A 23,926-nucleotide genomic window follows, 5' to 3' on the forward strand; every position below is an offset into this window, starting at 1 on the left:
AAATTTTCTCTGTAAATAAATTAATTAACTAAATAACGTACCGTAAAACGGGGTTATTTCGCTCATTGCGGGTAAATTCGCTCACCCACTTTTATGCTTTATTTCAGCTTTAAAATAAAGTTTAATACATTTATTACCAGGTTAAATTTTCGTAGTAAAAAAATTAATTAACTAATTATTAAGCTAACTAGCAAAATTAAACGCGCGCAAGCACGCCAAATTGAGGATTTAATTGTTTGTTATAAAGAAATTAAAGATTAATATTAATAATAATAATTTAATTTATTAGAATATTATAACATATTAAATGATAATAATGAAAATTATATGTTTACAGGCCTCGGATTATACGACTTTTTCCGACTTTTTTCAAAAATACGACTTTTATCGACTTATTTTAATAAAATGCGACATTTTTTTACATTTGAAAAAAATGTAAATAAAATACATTTTTTTTGTATAAAATGGAGATCTTCTTCAGATCTTCTTCAATTCAATTATTTAACAAATGAACTAAAATGATTCTTCACTAAATTAATTATTTTTAATAATTTTAATTAAATACATCACAAATTCAATTATATCAAAATTATTTGTCAATTAAAATTTTTATGAAATTTAACAATTGTTTATAATTTAAAAAAAATATCAGAATAAAATTGAATTATTTTTTAAAAATTTCAATTAAAAAAAAAATAAAATTCAATTATTACCCGAAATTTTAATTCAAAATCAATTAAAATTCAATAATTATCAAAAATTTTCAATTTAAAATTTAATTATTTACCAAGTTTTCAATTTAAAATGAAATAAAATTCAATTATTTTCTAAAATTTCTAAAATTTTCCATCGAAATTTTTTTTTTTTGAAATTTAATAATTTCAATTATAACTCTAAGGAAATTCAATTATTTTTAACTATTTTAATAATATTCTTTGAAAATTCAACTATCTGAAACCATTTTTCAATTAAAAATGATTTTCAAATTATTGTATTTTGTCCGCATTTTCTAATAAATTTTTAGTGAAATCATCTAAAATTTTAATTACAAAACACTTAAAGTTTCAATTAATTTCAAAAATCTCAATTTTAAATCTTTGAAAATTCAATTAAATTTAAAAAATGTTTTCCAAAAATTGTTTGATAAATTATTTTTAGTTCTGTAAAATTTAATAATTGTTTGAAAATTAACAATATCTTTTGAAATTTAATTATTTCTAAAAATTTCAAATTTAACCCTTCGAAAAGGATTATTATTAAAAAAAAAAATTTATTTAAAAATCTGTAAAACATTTTTGTTAAAATGAAAAACAAATCCACTTTTTTTTGGAATATAAATCGACTAAAACGACTGTTTTGTGTCTTTAAGTTGATTCGAGGCCTGTGTTTTTATAATTAATATTTAATAGGTAATCGTTGGCCCCTGGTACCTTAAAAATAAATTTTTTTCAAATTACTATCTTGTACGAAATTTCCTGGCGCATCTTTTTTCTCATCATAAATTTTTTGTATTTGTATACAATTCTGAATCAATATACAATTTTTGAATTAATATACAACTTTAAAAAAAATTTCGTTGGTAAACGTTGTGTACTTCAGCTTCGTGAATTGAATTTTCGAATTTGGAATTTTAAAGAAACTTATTTTATTATTTTATTTTAAAGAAATTTGGAAACACAATTATACAACTTTGGCAAAAATGAGAAAAAGAATTGTCAAAATTTGACACGTCATAAGATTACTATTCAAAAAAACACGTGAAATCAGAAAAGGCCAACTTCAAGTTAGGACAGAAAGACACACCAAACATTTTATTATTATATAATTATTTAATTAATTTTTTTTACAGAGAAATTTTGACAAAAAAAATTATTTTCTCATCGTGATATTTTATTTGGGCCACAAATAATTTTTTTACTGAGAAAATTTTAAAATAAGTAAATTTCTCATCGTAATATTTTTTTGTGCTACGTACAATTTTTTTGTTAAATTTTTTTACAGAGTAATTTTTACAACAAAATTATTTTTCATCGTGATTTTTTTTAAAAACACGATTTTTTTTTTGAAAGAAAATTTGAAAAAAAATTATTATTTTATCATTGTGATATTCTTTTGTGCTACGAATAAATTTTTGGTAAATTTTCGTAGTAAAAAAAATCAACGATTTATTACGGTATTTAGTGAATTAATTGTTTTGGAGAGAAAATTTGACAAAAAAGTTATTTTCTTATCGTGATAATTTTTTTAGGCCACAAAATATTTTTTTTACAGAGAAAATTTAAAGATAATTAAATTTCTCATCTTGATATTATTTTTGTGCTACAAATATTTTTTTGTTACATTTTCGTTGTAAAAAATTAAGTAACTAATAATTACCGTAAAACAGGGTTATTTCGCTCAGTGCGGGTAAAGTCGCTCACCCATTTTTTTGCTTTAAATTTGATTAAAAACTAAAATTTAGTATTTCTATTAACAAATTTAACATTTTTACCTGCTAATAAATGTATTAAACTTCATTTTAAAGCTGAAATAAAGCATAAAAGTGGGTGAGCGAATTTACCCGCAATGAGCGAAATAACCCCGTTTTACGGTACGTTATTTAGTTAATTAATTTATTTACAGAAAAAATTTGACAAAAAATTATTTTCTCATCGTGATATTTTTTTTTGAGCTACCAATAAATTTTTTACAAATAAAATTTTAAAAAAATTATTTTCTCATGGTGAAATTTTTTCTGTGCTACGAGTAATTTTTTTTGTTAATTATATTCTCATCGTGATATTTTTTTAGGTCACAAATAATTGTCTTGAAAAAATTTTTTTTACTACGAAAATTTAACAAAAAAATTATTTTTTAATGGTAATATTTTTTTGTCCAACAAATTTTTTTTTTGTCAAATTTTCGTTAAAAATAATTAATTAACGAATTATTAAGTATGACATTATGTTATTAATAATTATTTATGACATTAATTATTTATTAAGTTAATTATTTGTCATATTTAAAATAAAATAAAATATCTAATAAAATCAAATTTTTCAAATGTTTCCGCGCTGCGCTGATGGCTCAGCTCTGGACTTAAGTTCGCTCAACGCCACAGGGAGGGCGAACATCATAACTGTTTCTCGCAGTTGAGGTGCCATTAGATTGGTATATAAGCAGTGATCGAAAATTTTTTTTTTGTCGAAATTGTTTTCTGCCCGATGTCTCTCCTTTATTGGATTTGAGACAAATTCTTTTTTGGAAGAAATGGTTTCACTAATATTTTGATGACCATTTTTTTATTTTAATTTAAATATTAAAAATAAAATAATAATAATAACTATTAAAAAATAATAAAAATAATTTTTTTTTAAATTATTGATTTTTTAAATTATTATTAAAATTTTTAATATTGGATATTGGACTTACTAAATTACTAAATAAATAATATTAAAATAATTTTTGCAACATCGTAAACGACGTAGTAAACGACGTAGTTTGCTACTATGTCGTTTTCTACGTCGTTTACTACGTCGCAAACTACTTAGAATACGACGTCGTAAACGAGGTCGGAATTTTCAACTGGGTAGAAACCATATCGGAAACTATATGGGAAAATACATCTTTGCCTGTCCCAATTTCCAACATCGATTCCTGTATAGTTTCCGATATAGCATCCCATATGGTTCCCGATATAGTTTCCTATATGAATTTAGATAACGTTTCAGATGTAGGCTACAATCTATGTTCCGATGTCGGAATTTTCGATAGGGTGCACTGTACACTTAAAACACTTATTATTAAGTAATTATATCTTAATTTATTCTTATTATTGCATAAATAAGCACTCTAAATGTCTATTAACCATTCCTAATAGTTATTTACAACATATTTCGTCGATTAACGACAATATTTCACAAGGAACCGAAACGTAACCCAATTCGGTTACAACTCGGTTTACCCAATCCGCCAGGGAACATTACTATAGAGATGATTATGCTTTATTTAAGTCTTTGCGAAACATGCTACAAGAAATCCAAGAGTAGACAAAAAGGTTAAGTCGTGAAACCCATACTATCTGCAGAATTCAATTAAAAATGCCAGGTGGATTTGATAGATCTCCAAACACAGGCAGACAGAATCATTACGCGAAGTTGTAAATACACGATCCTTGACTGGTGGACAAGGATTTAAAAGGTGTTTCTGCAAAAAAAAATGTGACACGAGAAGGTGCAGCTGCAAAGCTGAAAATATTTTATGCAACTCGAAATGTCATAGTTCTGCCTCCTGTATAAATAAATAGTCATAGATAACACATAATTGTCATTTATTTTTTACTTTGACCAATACGGTTAAAGTGCCCTCTAACCAATATTACATTTATTATTCGCACTTTTAACACCTAAAATGGTAAATGTGAACATTTATCGGTAAATGTACACATTTACCAAATATGTACCTTTACCGTAACATACATATATAATATGTACAAAGTTAGAGATGAATGGCTAAAAAATTGTTAAAGTTAAAATAAAAAAGAATTATGAGCTTTTTTCAGGAATTTTGAGTTTTTATAGCGAAGCAATATAGTAAAGTCAATTTCAAAAGGGTTAGCTATATTTTTCGTGAAATTTGCACGTGAAATTAAATATGTCGTTAGCCCCAAGTCGAATGCACGCAACTTCCACAGCCGTTTTGGAAATCACGTAACTTTGTGGTGCAGAGCAGAATGTACGTAACTCTGAGAATCGTTTGGAACTCGCTTATGTTGGTTTTTTGTGTTTTTTCAAAATACAAATTACAATATTTCTGCTTAGAACATAGCAATAAAAAGTGTAAGGCAATGTTCAATAAAATCTCAATTATTTAATCTACAAGCATCCTATGTTATGTTCCGAGCAGAAATATTGTAATTTGTATTTTGCAAAAACACAAAAAACCAACATAAGCGAGTTCCAAACGTTTCTCGCAGAGTTACGTACATTCTGCTCTGCACCACAAAGTTACGTGATTTCCAAAACGGCTGTGGAAGTTACGTACTTTCCAAAATGTCTCTAAAAGTTGCGTCCATTCGACTTGGGGCTAACGATGTGTACCAAGTTTCAGCTTCTTATCTCAATCAGTTAAAATGGCTAGGTTTTAGAGGGGGGACATGATTTTGTGGACGGACATGAGTGAAACCATAAGGGTTTCGTTTCGGGAACCCTAAAAATTACACCTGACATGATTTCAAGGTGCGGCACGGTGAAAGACTCAGAAAACCCTTCCTGGTACATGTTTATATCTAATGTGACATATATATATAGTAGATAAACCCAAAATTTTTTTTTTTTTTTTTTTAAATTATGTATTTTCGAAAATCTACTCCAAATTTGTATTCAGGAACCCTAAAATTCCCAGACTAACAAGTGCCAAGAGATTTTGATCGGTTTTTAAAAATTTGTCCGTCATATACTACATAAACATGTAGCAGGCACGGTTTTTTGAGTTTAACACCATGACGCACCTTGAAATCACTCTACGAATCCTACAAACAATTTAAGATTAAATCGTTTTCACAATTTATAAAGGCTAGAAGAAAACTTTCGCTCTTTTACAAATTTTATTTATTTATTCTCACTACACAAACTTTTTTTAAAAAAATATCTGAAAAACTTTAACACTGAAACTTCCCGACGCGAACGACCCCATATTTACCAGAACAGCGCGTGCGCAATTCAGCATGCCAGCGATTTAGTACTGGGAACCAAACTATTTAGTTTGTTAATATGAAAGCTGCAAATATATTTTTTGGTAGAGCCAACTAAACTTCCCGATTTATTGACACTTTCTATTCTATTGTGACAACCATATTTTAGTTACGCCAACTAAAAATACTCAACTAAATTATTATCTTATTATTACGAAATTCTTTTTCTCAGTGTTTTATATAGGTTTAAATTAAAACTTAATTCCTACATTTTAAGACCCATATGCATAAAATAAAAAAATTTTATATTTAAAAAAAACGGGAATAAAGACGTCGAAAACGTGTTTTTGAAGGTTTTCAATATTTTTCTCTTCACCTTACGTGCTAGAGAATTCTATATAGGTTTAAATTAAATCGTAAACTTTAAGACCTATATGCGTAGAAAATAAATACTGAAATCCCTCAAAAACACGTTTTTGGGGTCTTTACCCCTATTTTTTTTAAAGGGTGTAGGGGGTTAAGCATGCAAAAAGTGCCCCCGCAGCTAATTAATTCAAATTGGAACCAAATATTGGTACCCCAATGAACAAAAAATCCTGCAAGTATGAACCCTTAATACGCATTTTTGGGGGAGTTATGTAGGGGGAAAGAAAAATCAAAAAACCTATTTCTCTTGAAAACTACTGAACCCATTTTAATGATCAAATTTTTTTTCAAAAATATCAATTTTGAAATTTTCAAAATTTTTTTTGAGGTGATTTTTTGAAGTGAACACTTTAATTTTTTTTAAAAATACCTTATAATGTTCCCTTTAACATATTTTTTTGCAGATTTTAAAAAAATGTAGTTTTAGAGTAATTTAATGAAAACTACCGTCGCGCAACATGGCGCGACGAGCTATCTAGCGTGGAGCACACAGTGTGATGATTCTATATGCAATGTATCCTCTTAGGAAAAAAGCTAATATTTTCCCGGATTCATTGTGAAATATCAACAATGTTATTTAATTTTAATTACATATTAAAATAAATTTATTAATTATTTATTTATAACAGCACAAGCCTGCAACAAAAATAAAATTTCTGTTGTCAGAGATCAAGAAGTTATTTCCCGTAGTTTTTGATGTGCTGAATACGAATCTGGCAACGTAAACCTTCCATCACGTCAAAATAATTATTTATTTATAATAATCAATAGAGACGTTTGCAGTAACCCTAAAAAATAGTTTACAGAGTTTAAACAGTGGACCCACATAGCACCATTATTTCCAGGAAAATGTCCAAGGTAACTTTGGAAATTTCCACGGGTAACTTCCTGTGTACTTCCCTAAATCTAATAATGTCTTAGGTTCGGCAGTTTCCCTTGGTAGCTTCCTGTTAACTTCCTCGGTTAACAATTGCCAGCAAGTTAAGTCAAGTTATCGCTCAATGCATAAAAACTTGAAAATCAAAGTCAAACTGTTTCAGTATTTTTTTTCGCATTTCAAAGAAAACAGACTTAAAAATCATACTAAAATTTTTTCTTATTCCTTATGACTCCATTCATAAATTCACTTGAATTTTGTATGTGAAAAATAGCGATTTTGTTCCCATTTACCAAAACTGACCCTAATTCTTTTTATAAAAAATATTACTGAAAAAAAATTAATTTTTTTATCAAAAATATTGTTAAAAGATATTAATTTTTTTAATCAAAAATATTATTGAAAAAAATTAATTTTTTAATCAAAGATATTATTGACAAATTAAATTTTTAATCAAAAATATTGTTGAAAATTTTAATTTTTGTTACAAAAACAATGTTGAAAAAATTTAATTTTTTAATCAAAAATATTGCTGAATAAAATTAATTTTATTGGTAAAGAATAATACGGAAAAGAAGTTAATTGTTTTTATAAAAAATATTGCTGGAAAAAATTAATTTTTTTATCAAAAAAATATTGTTGAATGACATTAATTTTTTTAATTTTTTTTTTATTAAAAAAATTATTTTTTCTCAACAATATTTTAGATTAAAAAATTAATTTTTTTCAGCAATATTTTTTATAAAAAGAATTAATTTCTTTTCACTAATATTTTTGGCCAATAAAATTCATTTTATTTAACAACATTTTTGATTAAAAAAATTAATGTTTTTCAACAATATTTTTAATTAAATAATAATTAAATTAAATATTTAATTAAATATTTAAATATTAATTTTTTTCACCGATATTTTTAATAAAAAATAAATTTTTTGACCACTATTTTTGCTAAAAAAATTATTTTTTTTAACACTATTTTTGATTAAAAAATCTATTTTTTCATAATTTTCAGTTTTAAAAATTTATTATAATGAACTTTTTAGATTATATGATAATTGAATTAATTTTTATAATGTGAATATTCTAGTGTTTCTTTGGAACCACTTTTGAATTAGCCCGCCGTTTTAGTCAACCACGTGTTAACCAATGGGAGATCACTTGCAGCTTAAGGGAATGATTTTTTTTTCCATTCACACTTCATTAGTTAGGTTAGTTGGTTAGGTTGTCTCTTTATGCGCGCGAACCCGGGTTCAATCCCCAGTCCCTCCAAATTTATTTCCAATAGTTTCTGCGCTAACGTTGTGAATAAATAAACAGAAGGCAAGGCAATAATGTAAGAAAGAAATGAAATAAGTAATTCTTTTTTATTTTCATTAAATTTATAAATATTATTTTTATGTTTATTAACTTCAATAATAAATAAATTTAAAAAGATATTATATAAATAAATAATAGTTTAATAATAAAATAATAATAACGGGGATAATTTGAGAGAAAATTCTTGGAAACTAGCTATTTAAAATTTTATTAAATTTCCTCTGCACTTTTCCGGGAAATTTACTACTATAATTTTCTGGAACTTAACCGAGGAATTTGGTTGGTAGACTCATTTATCATATTAATATCTCAAATCTGACCAAAGGATTTTGAAAAATACCCAAAAAAAAAAAATTTTTATCGTCTTTTTTCCAAAAATTTTTTTGTAATCGAAAAAATTTTTAAATAGAAAAATTTAAGGTTATATATAATAAAATCATATTCCTTACGTCAAGACGAATCGACCGATATATATAAAGTATACATTTGAGGTAAATTTAAAGAATTAATGAAAGTTAAAAAATCAAAAATTCATATTTTGGCTATAAAATTTTGCTTTCTCCACGAGGAAGCAAATTTTTTTGCTGATCGTAAAGAGGAAGCAAAATGTTCATGTAATGAACATCTGAATTTACAACTTGTTTCTATTTGTTTATAACAATTTGTTTAAACAAATTATTTTTTAAACAATTTTTTACGTCAAAGTAATTGTTTGGACCGCAGTCCTGTTTCCAAATTTGGTATTGCAAATATTTCCATGTGTCTTATTATGGGCTCAGATGGGTGCACCACATTCCATATCGAATGGCGTTCTTAGAATTTTTATATTAATTAATTTTTTCTATTTGTTTATAATAATTTGTTTAAACAAATTATTTTTTAACAATTTTTAATGTCACTAGTCATTGTTTGTTTCATTGCAATTCTGAAGCTACCAACTGTGAGCTGACGTAATTCAGCATCTACCGAGCCCTATATAAACTTCAGACGGAATAACTTGTTATTTAAAAGAAAATATAATTAAATAAGAATAAATGATCAAAGTGACAATTATAAGATTATTCCACAGCCAGCGCGACCGGGTTCCGAGTTGTTTTTAATAAAATAAAATAATTTGCACGCGGACGCCAATTAATTTATTAATTAAAATTAACAAAAGACTTTAGATCACAGGGAGGGAAGTTGGTTGCCCGACACTTTAAAATATACGTCACAATAATAAAATTTCCAAAATAAAAAAATTTTACGAAATTTTTGTCAATTTACACTCAAAAAAAATTTTTTTTTATAAACAATTCTAAAAAAATGTTCAAAATTTTTCGAAAGTAAACATTCAAAAAAAAATTTTTTTTATAAACAATTGTAAAAAAATGTTCAAAAATTGTTCGAAAGTAAACATTCAAATAAATAAATAAAGTCATAAAAAATTTCGAAAAAATTATCAATTTTTTCAATATATTGTTCAGTCCAACTGTCAACAGAATTACGAACTAAACACAATTAAAATATTTCAACAATTCAAAAATATAATTTACACAAAATAATATATACAATTAAAATCGACGAGAAAAAATTATGAAAATAAATCGTCGTTATTCCCGGTATGTCGCTGCATACATGAGGCAAGTTTAGACCTGAGTATGTCAAGGTCAAGAATAAATGATCAAAGTTACAATTATAAGATTCCGAGTTGCTTGGGCTCTATTTGACGATAATAAAATAAAATAATTTGCACGCGGACGCCAGTTAATTTATTAGTTAAAATTAACAAAAGACTTTAGATCACAGGGAGGGAAGTTGGTGAACCCAAATACAAAATATCGATCGATTCAATGGTTGAATATGATAGAGTGTCATTATATTTCAACAATAATCGCGTTCGACTGTCATTACACAATTTACAACTGCAGAATATTTAGCATGTCTCGTTATTCATGTTCGAAATATAACCAACTAATCAGAATAGTCTCTTAGAGAAACTGTTCGTGTACTGTATGGTGCTTATAATGTCTTTTTGTAATAGACATGGCCTTGTCAATTTCTATAATCTCCCTGACAATAAATTTTTTTCCCTTGACAAATAATTTTTTCCCTGAGATTTCCCTGACTTTACTGACATGTGGCCACCCTGAATTATCTAGCGAAATACGTACAGATTTTTTGAAATATTAATGCCAAAAAAAAAAAATATTTTTTTTTGCAGTTCAAGAGTAGTATAATACCCTACTGTATTTTAATTTTCTTAAAAAAATTTCTATTCTTCAATAAAAATTGTTGAAAAAGCATATTTTTTGTCGAGTCAAAGTGGTGTAACCCCTTAAGAAGAGAAACTCGTGTAAAAAAAATTTTTTTTAACTTTTTTTTTGCTTTTAAAATTAGTTTACTATCTATAGAATATGATCCTACATTACTAACCTATAATTAGAAGTATGAATGTTTATACTGAACATAAGTTTAGTACTTCAGATGCTACCAAATGCAGTTAACGATGAGCACGAAATCCCTCTATTCTTTCGGTTTCTTGTTAATATAATTTTATTAATTGTCATCAAAGGTAAAATACATGTTTATAAGTGCTTCAAATGATTTTATCGATATTTTTCGCATTTGTTCACAGGAAAAAATAAGTTTTGTTTCAAACCCGAATAGAAGCTAGTTTCAATATGGGACACAAACCAGACTGATATAGTTTCTAACTCGCTCATAGAATAAGTCTTACTTTAAGCCCACTGTAGGGGCTAACAATAAGCTGCCTTTCGTAATAGAAAGTAGCCACAAGCCAGAACCTGGGCTTAAATCCAGCCACTGCGCGGTATAAAAATTAGGTAACATAACCATATGTTATTGAACCATGACCATATGTCAACACCATATTATTGAAACTTTTACACAAGTTTTGAAACATCAAACAACATGTTATTGATATAAATCATACTTTATATATATATATATATATATAACATAGAGAGACCAATTTATTTTTGTATACAATTTATATATTTTTATATTTGTGAGAAAATTGTAATAAAATTATGTTGTATATATAACATTATTTTCACACTCATAACAATTTAAGCTGAATTTATAGGACACAAACAATTCATGATATGAAAATGTTTTATAAACATAGTTTTTAAATTTTTTATACAGGAATAAAGATGTGAGTCTTTGGAATTAATTCTTTTAGTTCCGATTAACTATAGACGCGTCACATTTTTGGAAAGGCGTCCATGACTCAATAGTATTTAGACCTCATGGGCTTGATTGAAGACTTTTAACTTCTCATTTCTAACAAATCAAATTTTGTATTGAGTCCAAGACCACAAAGGCTTGTTTTGAATCTAATAGAACTAAATATTTTTCATATTAATATCTCGTTTTTTATTAAGACCTCAACGGCTTATTTTTAGACCATTATTTGTGATTAATATTAGTTATCGGCTACTTTCTAATCAAAATAAAAAATTAGACTATGTTCGGAGTAAGACTTTTTTTCTGTGTTATATTTTTTACTGAGAAAAATTTTTTTAACAACTTTGGTTTTAACAAATTTTTTCTCAGTAAAAAAACCTATGCGAAAAATATCGATAAAATCATTTGAAACACTTTTAAACATGTATTTTACCTTTTTTTGCATTTATGGGATTTTTTGCTGCCTTGTAAAAAATAGTTGATTTAATTTTTTTTTAAATAATTATTAGAACTTTATAATTTGAACACTCTTGAAGAAAAATATCGTTGGCCGATTAAAAAATATTAAGTTTTAACGAAATTATTGCAATTTTACGAAAAAGCAGCTTTTCCCCATATAAAATACATGGGTAACTTCAAAGGCCTGGCAGCACCATTAAATATTGATCGATTTTTAAATAAAGAATTAGGGATTTCTTTTTCTACTATTTGGAACAATTCTAGGGAGCGGCAGCAAGAAAATTCTAAAAAATAAATTTTCATGTGTATTTTTGGGCCACCATAATATACAACATAACACCGTTTTAAAATTATTATAATACTAAATAAGTTACCATAAATTAATAACAAAAAATCTCTATGAGGAAGCAAAGTGTTTATGAAATGAACACAAAAAGTTCATACTTCAACTTGGCAGCGGTTTTTATTTTTAATGACATATTACCATTTTGATTTTTTAAATCAAAATTGTCAAAATTCAAATTAAGTAAGTAAAAAAATACTAACTCTGGGTTAGTATTCTGGCAAAAGTGGATAGCATGCACCTGCGAATAATAAGATCATGTAAAATATTGAATATAACTTTTTTTGAAATGTTTTTTTATAACTTACTTGCATATTCACCCAGATCAAGAATCAAATGCAAAATTTTATAGAATCTTTATCAATTTTAAACTGAATATTGATTATTTCGCTCATAAAACGAACTCACATTTTATTATCAAATTAAAATTCAAAGTTCTGTAGAATCAATAATATTTTATTAAACACAATAGAAATTGGCAAAAATTTACTTTGACTTATGTAAATTGCTATAAACATAATAAAAATTTTAAAGAAAATTGTCGAGTTTTGGGCGTTTTTTCCCACCTCATCCTGACTCATTGTGTACTTGCCTAATTTTTACTTATTTTATACAAAGTGTCTAAACGTCCGGCTAGACGGACATCAAAAAACGTCTAAACGTCCGTCTATAGCCACCCGACTTTGTCCGCAGAATACTTTCGGGCATTTCCGACCCCCCCCCCTTCCTCCAAGGTTTCCTTAAAATTTACGTAGACGGACAAAATTATCAAAAATTATTTTGTCCGTCTAGTCGGACAAATAGACGCAGGGTATTTTATACTATATAACATAATTGGATATAAATATGTAACATAACCTTATAAACATTTTTGAAACACAGTTTTATAAACTTGTCGCATTAAGTTACACATTTTTATAATTGTATGCAATTAATAGGAAGTGTAATAATTTGTAATAAAAAATAATAATGTAGATATATATATATATTTATAACTTAGATTCTGTTTTGTAATAATTAAGGTAGGCTAAAATTCATACTAATTTAACAACTTAATGAATGAAAAATTAATCTTCGAAGAACAAAATTTGTTGTACTGTTCATAATTTTTAATAAATATAGTTCTTTCTACTGTCAACATGCTTAGAAAATTACTAATACAAACCTTTCCAATCTGTGAATTTAAGTTTTAATATACTTTCAGTATTTTCTGTTAAATCAATATGGTAAACATTTCAAATACAAAACTTTTAAATTAGTAAATATTTTTATCTAATGTTAACTCATTAGATCAAAAAGATCATCATTAAAAGATGCTATTTACAAATTGGTAAATAATTCTTTGATAAACCTATCAAAAATTTCTACCCTGCAGAACAAAACATGGAAGAATTTGTACCTACAATATCTACAACAAGAAGAATAGAGTACGGAGCGCCTATACGCCCTAATTTATGAAGTACGGAAGCTTCTATGCGCCACCACTAAGCACTGACTCGCGTAGTGTTTTAAAATTCTCGGTAAAATTGAAACCCGAGAAGGTAAGAAAGAAAATTGCGGTAAATTACCGAAAAAAAGAGAATTTATGAGAATATTCATTTAAGTGATTGATAATTGCCTTTTTTAAATTTAAATATGTATTTTTATAGTATGTAAGTTATAAATAAACGACCGACATGTTATTAAATGAATAATTTGAACAATGAATATAATAGACTGTAATGGTGCAGTCCCATGGAGCAGATTAGCAGAATAGATTTCAGCCAATCAAAAGTTAGTCTCTCGCGGCAAATTTTGCATTTCCGTTAGAGACTGCTTTTTATTGGTCAACGTCTAATCTGCTAATCTGCTCCATGGGACTGCACCCTAATTTTCTCTGTGTTCTTACTGACAAGATGACAGTCGGGTATATATGCCTGCACTTTTATCCTTGTCTAACACGTGCGTCGTCATGGCAACATCCCAAGTAGCACGATATATCAACCAGATGTTACGGTGATATCACCGGGGAATGTCACCGTGACATCAGGAAAATGTCAAAATGTCCGCCTTACGGTGATATCACACGGTGACATCGTGGTGATATCATGGTGACATCAAGGTGATATCACAGTCATATCACGGTGATATCATGCTGATATCACCGTGATATCATGTTGATATTTTACAGGGATTTAAAATTTTTTAAAAATTATTATTTTTTACTATTTTTTTTATTATTTTTATTATTTTTTTTATTTATTATTATTTTCTAAATTATTAAAAATTTTAAGTCCCTGTAAAATATCAACATGATATCACGGTGATATCACCATGATATCACCGTGATATGACTGTGATATCACCTTGATGTCACCATGATATCACCTCGATGTCACCGTGTGATATCACCGTAAGGCGGACATTTTGACATTTTCCTGATGTCACGGTGACATTCCCCGGTGATATCACCGTGACATCTGGTTGATATATCGTGCTACTTGGGATGTGTGTTAGACAAGGATAAAAGTGCAGGCATATAAATGTACCTGATTCAATATAATAATGTAATATTATATCAATATTAATATATATATTATATATTGTAACAAAGATATTTTTCATTATAATAATAATTGTACAGTCAGGAACATATGTCTGTACTTTTATCCTCGTCATACACGTTGTCATGACAACGCACGTGTCAGACAAGGATAAAAGTATAAGTAAAAATTCTCAGAGAAAAAACGATCCGGTAATTTACCGGTAAATTACCGTAATCTTCTTTCTCTTCTTGACGTAATTTACTGTCTTTAGAACACTAGACTCGCGTTTCGAGCCACATATCAAGGCACGATTGAATCGACCTACTCGTGCGTGCCTCGTAGCCTGCTCCGTATCTCACGGAAGCTTTGACGATGCTTATTTGTTTTGATTGTAAACCCAGTATAATTATTTTATTGTTATTACCCTGTTTTAAAAAAAGAAATGACATCAAATGTAAAGGTGCTTTTATACCTCCAATTTCGATCAGATGAACATTATTTCTGGACCGTGAAAATGCGTGAAAAGTCATTTTCACGGCGGGTATTTTTGAATTGTTTTAAACAAAAAATGTTTTTTTAAGAAATATAATATTAAATAATTGTTTTAATATGTAAGAACACTTTAAAATAGTGATAGGAAGATGATTTGATTGAAAAATTTAGCAAATTTTGCTTTAAAACGTTTTCTGCTACAAGAAAGTGTAAAATGACGATGTTTGTGAAATGGTTTGTACAGTGCTTCTTCCTTGTGAGTGTCTCTCAGAGTTTTGTTTATGTTATGTCGGTTCTTTTTAACTTGTAATAAATAATGAGTACTGAAAATAAATCGGTAAGTTGAAATGTTTATTAAGTAATTTTAAATTCAACTACTTGATTCGAAAATTAATTATAATTACTTATGAAAATCATAAGTAATTATAAAACTTGATATTTAAAAACACAAAAAGTATGTGTATGAATTTGAGGTTATAAATCAATTTTCCACGCATCTCTCAAATACTTTCTGTATATTAAGTTTCTTGCAGTTATTCGAAACAATTAGTTGAATTGAAATTTATTTGATAAACATTTCAACTTACCGATTTATTTTCAGCACTCATTATTTATTACAAATTAAAAAGAACCGACATAACATAAACAAAACTCTGAGAGGCACTCACAAGGAAGAAGTACTGTACAAATCATTTCACAAACATCGTCATTTTATACTTTCTTGTATCAGGAAACGTTTTAAAGTAAAATTTGCTAAATTTTTCAATCAAATCATCTTTCTATCACTATTTTAAAGTGTTCTTACATATTAAAACAATTATTTAATATTATATTTCTTAAAAAAAACATTTTTTGTTTAAAACAATTCAAAAATACCCGCCGTGAAAATCACTTTTCACGCATTTTCACGGTCCAGAAATAATGTTCATCTGATCGTTATTTGAGGTATAAAAGCACCTTTAAAAGATCTTTTATTTTCATAAAACCGAATTCTGCATTTACGATCAGTTAGTCACGGGTTAAGGCCTTTCTCCAATATGTTCCTAAATGTTTTTGCGTTGCGTGACTGACGCGTTGGTTCGTAAGCGCAGTGACGTCATCAAAGCATTGATACCAATCGCGAACAAAAAGTTAGGTTTATGATTTTAAGACACTGAATTATTTAATTTGATTTTATTTAATTTTTAAATGTTTGTAGTCAAAATTCATGAGAAGTAAGTCAGGAATCTTCAAACTATTTTATAGAAAGAAATGTCATTTAACATCACAAATAGTCACAGGGTTTAATGATTTATGTTATGGCCAAAAAAAAGTGTCAGCTCCGACCCTCATAAAAAATCTGACTACTGACTTTGACTAAACCTCACTTATTGTGGTGTTCTATGACTGCAATCGTAACAAATACTACGGAAGCCTGTACTGTACGGCTCACGAGCGTCTCGGACGCAAGTGGCGGTGTTTCGTACCACAAGTGGCACGAAGTCCGTCCAACTTGTGGCAAGTTCGTTAGTTCGTGCCACTTGTTGGACAGACTCCGTGCCACTTGTGGAAAGTGGATTTTTTGAAGGGTTATTCACAAATATGACAATTCCGTTGGATCCTGTTGCTATATATTTCGTCAGTGCTTTTTATTTCAATTTCATGTGAAGAAGAAGAAATGAATTTTATAAGATATTAGTAATATTAGCATATTAGTAAATGTCATCGTACAAACTTTTTATAGTAGCTTAATTTATTCTTATTATTGCATAAATAAGCACTCTAAATGTCTATTAACCATTCCTAATAGTTATTTATAACATATTTCGTCGATTAACGACAATATTTCACAAGGAACCGAAACGTAATCCAATCGTAACCCAATTCGGTTACAACTCGGTTTACCCAATCCGCCAGGGCTGGACTATAAGTAGATCCAATATTTGGTTCAAATCAAAGTTATATCGAATGAAAACAATCACTCAGAGATTGATTGAGCTTCTTCTGAAAATGTCAGAAAAACATGCACGATAAATGCCAGTTTCACTGCATTCTACTCAACCACCAAAGTAGCTGAGCATGCGCATTAGCCATGTGCTGTCTCTTTCTCTCGCAAAAAGTGTGCGAGTAAGATCTGGCTGACGTATATCTCTCAAGCACCCCGGTAACACTCTTGAGTTGAAACTCAGACCAGATTTGACCGTTGCCACCGGTGGCGCTGGCTGTGTAGTGGGAACATTTCAATGAAAATTCATGGGATAACACACAAAAAGTTACTTCTCACTTATTAAAGTTTATTTAAGGAAGTTCTCTCGCAAACAGAAATGACGAAGAGTTAATTATCAAACTTGATAAACTGATAGATAATAGTTTAAAGAAGATGTAGTTAAATTTTTAGAGGTCTAGGTGGATTTTGACAAAAGATATAAACAATTTTCTCTTTTCACATTTAACACGGGTTCTTATGGGAAATTGAATTTTTTGGTCTGAAATCTCAAATTGGGAAAAATCTGACGAAAAGATATTACTGGAACTTTATATACATAAAGTTTAATGGCCAATGTTCACTTACTTTTAATAAAATTGATCAGACCTGGCTTAGGAGACTCACAATTAATTATTTTGTCTAAAAAAATACCGTATTTTGACAATCAGAAATTACTTAGCACAACGCTTGGCAACGTTGCGTCTTGTAGGTTAGGTATAGAAAAAGCGCGAAATTTGAAAGTAATATAAGTAGTATATACATATAATAGTATATTCTTTAAAGATTCATAATAATGAATAATAATTTGAATTTGCTTATAAAAAATTAAGATTTTTAAAATAATATATTATTATTATTATTATTTAACGAAAATAAATCAGACAATAGCAGGCGACACGAAACGGAACGGGGGAAATATAATCCAACGTTGCCAAGCGTTGAGCTAGTACTACGTGATACAAATGAAAACTTAAATGGGCATTGATTTGACTGACGTTGGAGGGAGAGAACTTCCTTAATCGTGTTTATTTGTGCATATAATTAATTAAGAAACTTTTAAACATATTTTATAATATAACTCACTTTAGAAAAGAGTGAAGTTTTTTATTTATAACGAAAAATATGTACCAATTCCTGGCAGGAAATTCAAATTAAGTAATTATTATGTACTCATAAAATATCACAAATAAAAGTATTTAACAATTTATTATAAATATTGTAAAATATTATAGAATAAATATCAGCGATTAATAAAATAATAATTTATAATAATAAAAATTTGTTTTATTTGAATTTCCCGCCAGGAATTGGTACATATTTTTCGTTATAAATAAAAAACTTCACTCTTTTCTAAAGTGAGTTATATTATAAAATATGTTTAAAAGTTTCTAAATTAATTATATGCACAAATAAACACGATTAAATAAACTTTAATAAGTGAGAAGTAACTTTTTGTGTGTTATCCCATGAATTTTCATTGAAATGTTCCCACTACACAGCCAGCGCCACCGGTGGCAACGGTCAAATCTGGTCTGAGTTTCAACTCAAGAGTGTTACCGGGGTGCTTGAGAGATATACGTCAGCCAGATCTTACTCGCACACTTTTTGCGAGAGAAAGAGACAGCACATGGCTAATGCGCATGCTCAGCTACTTTGGTGGTTGAGTAGAATGCAGTGAAACTGGCATTTATCGTGCATGTTTTTCTGACATTTTCAGAAGTCATGTACATTACAAATATAATATTTAAAAATTATTTTTTTCAAATGCAACAATTTTAAATTTTGCAATGAAAAGCCATAAAACCATAAAAGATTCTTCTGGCCTATACTTTTTTTTGTCCTTTTCTAACGTACGTATTATATATATGAAATCCCGTTTGTAAGACAAGGACAGAAAAGGAAAGGCGTCATTGACTACGACTATGTTATTAAAGTACCTACTTCAAATTTGTATTTTTTATTTTATAGTCAGCTAGTTTCCTTACATTTAGTTATAAGAAAGCAACTTATGTTGAAAACCTATTCTTACCACTGTGTTAACTCTATATATATATATTTGAAAAAAATTAGAAATCGCTGGCTATTTCACATAAAAGTTTATTTTTTTACAACTAGATGAGCAAAAACATTCTGGTCTCTTGTAAAATAGAATATATGAATTGATCGCTCAATCAATCTCTGAGTGATTGTTTTCATTCGATATAACTTTGATTTGAACCAAATATTGGATCTACTTATAGTCCAGCCCTGGCGGATTGGGTAAACCGAGTTGTAACCGAATTGGGTTACGATTGGATTACGTTTCGGTTCCTTGTGAAATATTGTCGTTAATCGACGAAATATGTTATACACTGGAGTCTCCCAAGAGAGGACTTCTGAAGGCCTTTCTCCAATAGGAACCTAAACTTTTGCGTTGCGTGACTGACGCGTTGATTTTAGCATTGGTTGCCAATAGCAACCGACGCAATGCATACGCAACGCAAGAGTTTAGGATCCTATTGGAGAAAGGCCTTGAAGAGAGGACTAAGTAGTGACGCGGCGCGGTAAGGAGTGAGGGGGGAAGAGATGGGCGGGATTAGAAAGAGGAACGTGAACTCAGGAGCGTTTGTTTTTAGTGTACCTTTCTCGCGCAGTGTTTTATGTATGTAATAGAATGTATTCTGTTAAAAAAACACATCTCTGTGATACGATATACGGCCCTGGAGTGTTTACAATTTTCGGCGTCAAGGACGAATTCCGTAGAGAGGTCCAAGACTATTCCTGTCCTCTCTTCGGAGACTCTAGTGTAAATAACTATTAGGAATGGTTAATATAGACATTTAGAGTGCTTATTTATGCAATAATAAGAATAAATTAAGCTACTATAAAAAGTTTGTACGATGACATTTACTAATATGCTAATATTACTAATATCTTATAAAATTCATTTCTTCTTCTTCACATGAAATTGAAATAAAAAGCACTGACGAAATATATAGCAACAGGATCCAACGGAATTGACATATTTGTGAATAACCCTTCAAAAAATCCACTTTCCACAAGTGGCACGGAGTCTGTCCAACAAGTGGCACGAACTAACGAACTTGCCACAAGTTGGACGGACTTCGTGCCACTTGTGGAAAGTGGATTTCTTGAAGGGTCATTCACAAATATGATAATTCCGTTGTATTCTGTTGCCGTCTATTTCGTCAGTGCTTTTCATTTCAAGTATTGGGATCGGCTAAACTGCAATACGCCATCTGGTGGGGACCCATTCTCTCCCTCCATTTTCTTTCTTTGTCTCTCTTCAATTAATAGGTTAGAAAGAGTAGAAAAAACAAAATGGAGGGAGAGAATGGGTCAAAGTTACTAGATTGTTACTAGACCACCGTTCCCAATAATTTCATCCGGGCAAGTCCGTTTAATGTTTTTGAATAAAAATGAATTTGTTATTTTTTAATTGAAAATATATGTAAAAGATTACATTTCAGTGTAAACAAATGATATTAACATCTTTATTAATCTTAAATATTCATAAAAATATACTTTTAATTTTAAAAAATAAAATCCTCTTCATGTATTTTAAATTAAAAAATGACAACATAACCAAAAAATCTTATTTTTATTCTAAACTAAGAAAAAACTTCCGCTTAATTCTTTGTGGAATCCGTAGTTTATTAATATGTATATTTACGTTTGGAAGGAGTATTTATGTGTGAACTATAAAAAGTTTGTTCGATGACATTTACTAATATGCTAATATTACTAATATCTTATAAAATTCATTTTTTCTTCTTCACATGAAATTGAAATGAAAAGCACTGACGAAATAGATAGCAACAGGATCCAACGGAATTGTCATATTTGTGAATGACCCTTCAAAAAATCCACTTTCCACAAGTGGCACGAAGTCTGTCCAACAAGTAGCACGAACTAACGAACTTGCCACAAGTTGGACGGACTTCGTACCACTTGTGGTACGAAACACCGCCACTTGCGTCCGAGACGCTCGTGAGCCGTACAGGCTTCCGTACAAATCCCGTGCCTAGCATTTTCTTTCTCGATGACCTACAGTTTGTTTTAACCTTTCACTTCGTACACCGAAATTATAGGTGCAACCTTCTTTCCGTGTAGTGTCCTATAGAAAAAGAATCCACAGCCTTTTCAAGTGGATTTTTATGATCTTTTTGAGGTTTACATTTCAAGTTGAAAGCAAGGGAAACTTGGGATCGTATTTCCTATTGCCATTTTACAAAAATGTTTGTTCTAAAAAATGTTTACTTTTTACATTTTGGGAATGAGAATTTGAAAGGAATTAAAGCGTGACGGAATTATTTTAAATTAGTCATGCTTTTTACGAATATCTGAATAGTTTTATTTTAAGGAGGGTGGCGGGTCAACATAACCTCAAAAACCTGTCAAAACTAAAAATTGTTTTTAACGCAAACAAAAACATAATAAATATTAATTTCACACAATTTTAGAAGATCTAGATTTACTCCTTTCGAAAAAAATTATTTTTTTCCAAAATATTTTGTCAATATAATTATTTTTTTAACATTTAGTTTTTTTTTCTTTTAAATCAGACAAAAATTGCAAGTTTTAACCAATTTTTATAAACAAAAGCTCATTTTACTAAGTGAAACATTCTCTACAATTGTTACTTTTTTATATTATAATAAGTATGTTCTTAAAAAGTTATAAACAATTAAAATTTTATTTATTAAATAACTTTTTAAGAACATACTTATTATAATATAAAAAATCTAGATCTTCTAAAATTAAAACAATCTTTTAATTTTGACAGGTTTTTGAGGTTATGTTGATCCGCCACCTTCCTTAAGAAGAATAAAATATTAAGAGACTGAAAAATTAATTCTAAACAAATTTTGATATTAAAATTTAGCGCGTTGATATATCGTAATTCGAGATATCGAAAGTAAAGTCGAGCGAGAATACAGTCGCTCGTTACCTCTGTGCATAATGGCATTCAGCAAACAGTGTGAGTATGCCTTCATGCATTAGGGTGGCGTATAGGCGCTTCCGTACTTCCGAAATAAACATGCTGATGGATCACCCAATCACAACATACTGACAGTATACTCATAGAAACTCCCGAATACACCCAATTGGAGTCCGCATTCTAGTACGGAAGCGCCTATCCGCCACTGTGAGCGAATCATGCATGAAGCCTAAAGTAAGCTTCACATTGCATGATTTGCAGTGGTGCCTACCTATTAGGCTGCAGTCCCATGGCAGCGTTTTGCGTTGCGTTTTGTCACTAGACCCTGAGTGTAAACATAGCAAACATATATCTGCATCTCTTTTACACTCATGGCCTAGTGACAAAACGCAACGCAAAACGCTGCCATGGGACTGCAGCCTTAGGCCAGCTGAAACTGGACATATTTTCACTTTTTGCGAGCGAGCGAAGCCCCCCATGACTGGTGCGAATGTAATTTTGTAGGTGAAATTTTAAGTCTAAATAAAGTTAGTGAAATGTAATATTAAAAAATGATGTGTTTTGAATAATTATTCGCTGATAATTATTTTCAATAAAGAAAACTTGTGAGGTAAGTTGCCTTTTATTAATATAATTAAAAAAAGTTTTTTAGGTTAAGTGGTATAATCAGTTTAATTACACTTTTATTATTTCAATTGCTTTTTATTTATTATTATATATTATTGTTTACTATATTAATCTAAAAATATTAATATTTTGTTTTTGAAAGTTTTGATAATAAGTAAAACTATAGATTTTGTAAAATTGTTAGAAATTAATATTCATTATATTTTTTGTTTGCGTTAAAAACAATTTTTTTATTTTTATAGGTTTTGAGGTTATGTTACTATCTCCATTATACTTGATATATGTTTAAAATCAAAATTTTCAAAAACAAAATATTAATATTTTTAGATTATATAGTAAACAATAATATATAATAATAAATAAAAAGCAATTGAAATAATAAAAGTGTAATTAAACTGATTATACCACTTAACCTAAAAAACTTTTTTTAATTATATTAATAAAATGCAACTTACCTCACAAGTTTTCTTTATTGAAAATAATTATCAGCGAATAATTATTCAAAACACATCATTTTTTAATATTACATTTCACTACCTTTATTTAGACTTAAAATTTCACCTACAAAATTACATTCGCACCAGTCATGGGGGGCTTCGCTCGCTCGAAAAAAGTGAAAATATGTCCAGTTTCAGCTGGCCTAATAGGTGGGCACCACTGCAAATCATGCAATGTGAAGCTTACTTTAGGCTTCATGCATGATTCGCTCACAGTGGCGGATAGGCGCTTCCGTATTCTAGATATATATAGTTCAGTGAATTCCAGCATCTGTCTAAAACACCACAGACCTGCGCTTCACCCACTACATATTGCTCAGTCCAGTTCTGTTTATATGATTGTGACAGAACCGAACCTGATGTTTAAAGTGGTGTTAGTGCGTAAATGCCCTAGCGTGTAGCACCAGCAGTAGAGTAGCCAAAGTGAACTAGTGAATGAAAGGTGTGTCAATGTTAGTTTTTGCAAATAGTCATATATTGTTCAGCAACTATTTGTGAATTCGAAGATTATGCTTTTAATTTAACTCTTAACTTCCTTTATCTTTATGTAATTTTAAAATTAGTGTAATGGTGAATGACAACCGACCCGTCT

At 28.9% G+C, this 23,926-nt stretch overlaps 3 protein-coding genes across 15 annotated transcripts in view; 2 read left to right on the forward strand and 1 right to left on the reverse strand.

Moving 5' to 3' along the window:
• Positions 1-13,772, reverse strand: part of LOC127282165 (arfaptin-2) — a 101,152-nt gene extending 87,380 nt beyond the window's left edge. Inside the window, exon 1 of one of the 2 annotated variants that reach the window (XM_051306279.1) lies at positions 13,451-13,772. Coding sequence is in view for 1 of the 2 variants with exons in the window: in XM_051306278.1 (XP_051162235.1) it covers positions 12,594-12,599 (6 nt within the window). In the remaining variant the exon portion in view is untranslated. Of the gene's footprint in view, positions 1-12,593; positions 12,854-13,450 lie in introns of those variants that run through there. The other variant, XM_051306278.1, reaches the window with a different exon arrangement.
• The window catches only part of LOC127282168 (tumor protein p53-inducible nuclear protein 2), a 381,620-nt gene that overhangs the window by 305,225 nt on the left and 52,469 nt on the right, over positions 1-23,926 (forward strand). The window lies entirely within an intron of this gene.
• LOC127282162 (liprin-alpha-1) overlaps positions 23,592-23,926 on the forward strand; it is a 648,576-nt gene continuing 648,241 nt past the window's right edge. For 9 of the 12 annotated variants that reach the window (XM_051306263.1, XM_051306269.1, XM_051306262.1 and 6 more), the window contains exon 1: positions 23,592-23,776. The gene's annotated coding sequence lies outside the window, so the exon portion shown is untranslated. Of the gene's footprint in view, positions 23,787-23,926 lie in introns of all 12 variants that reach the window. The other 3 variants (XM_051306264.1, XM_051306268.1, XM_051306273.1) reach the window with 2 other exon arrangements.

The sequence above is a fragment of the Leptopilina boulardi genome, unplaced genomic scaffold (genome assembly GCF_019393585.1).
Source record: "Leptopilina boulardi isolate dan_hultmark-lab unplaced genomic scaffold, ZJU_Lbou_2.1 LbouV2_285, whole genome shotgun sequence".
NCBI lineage: Eukaryota > Metazoa > Arthropoda > Insecta > Hymenoptera > Figitidae > Leptopilina > Leptopilina boulardi.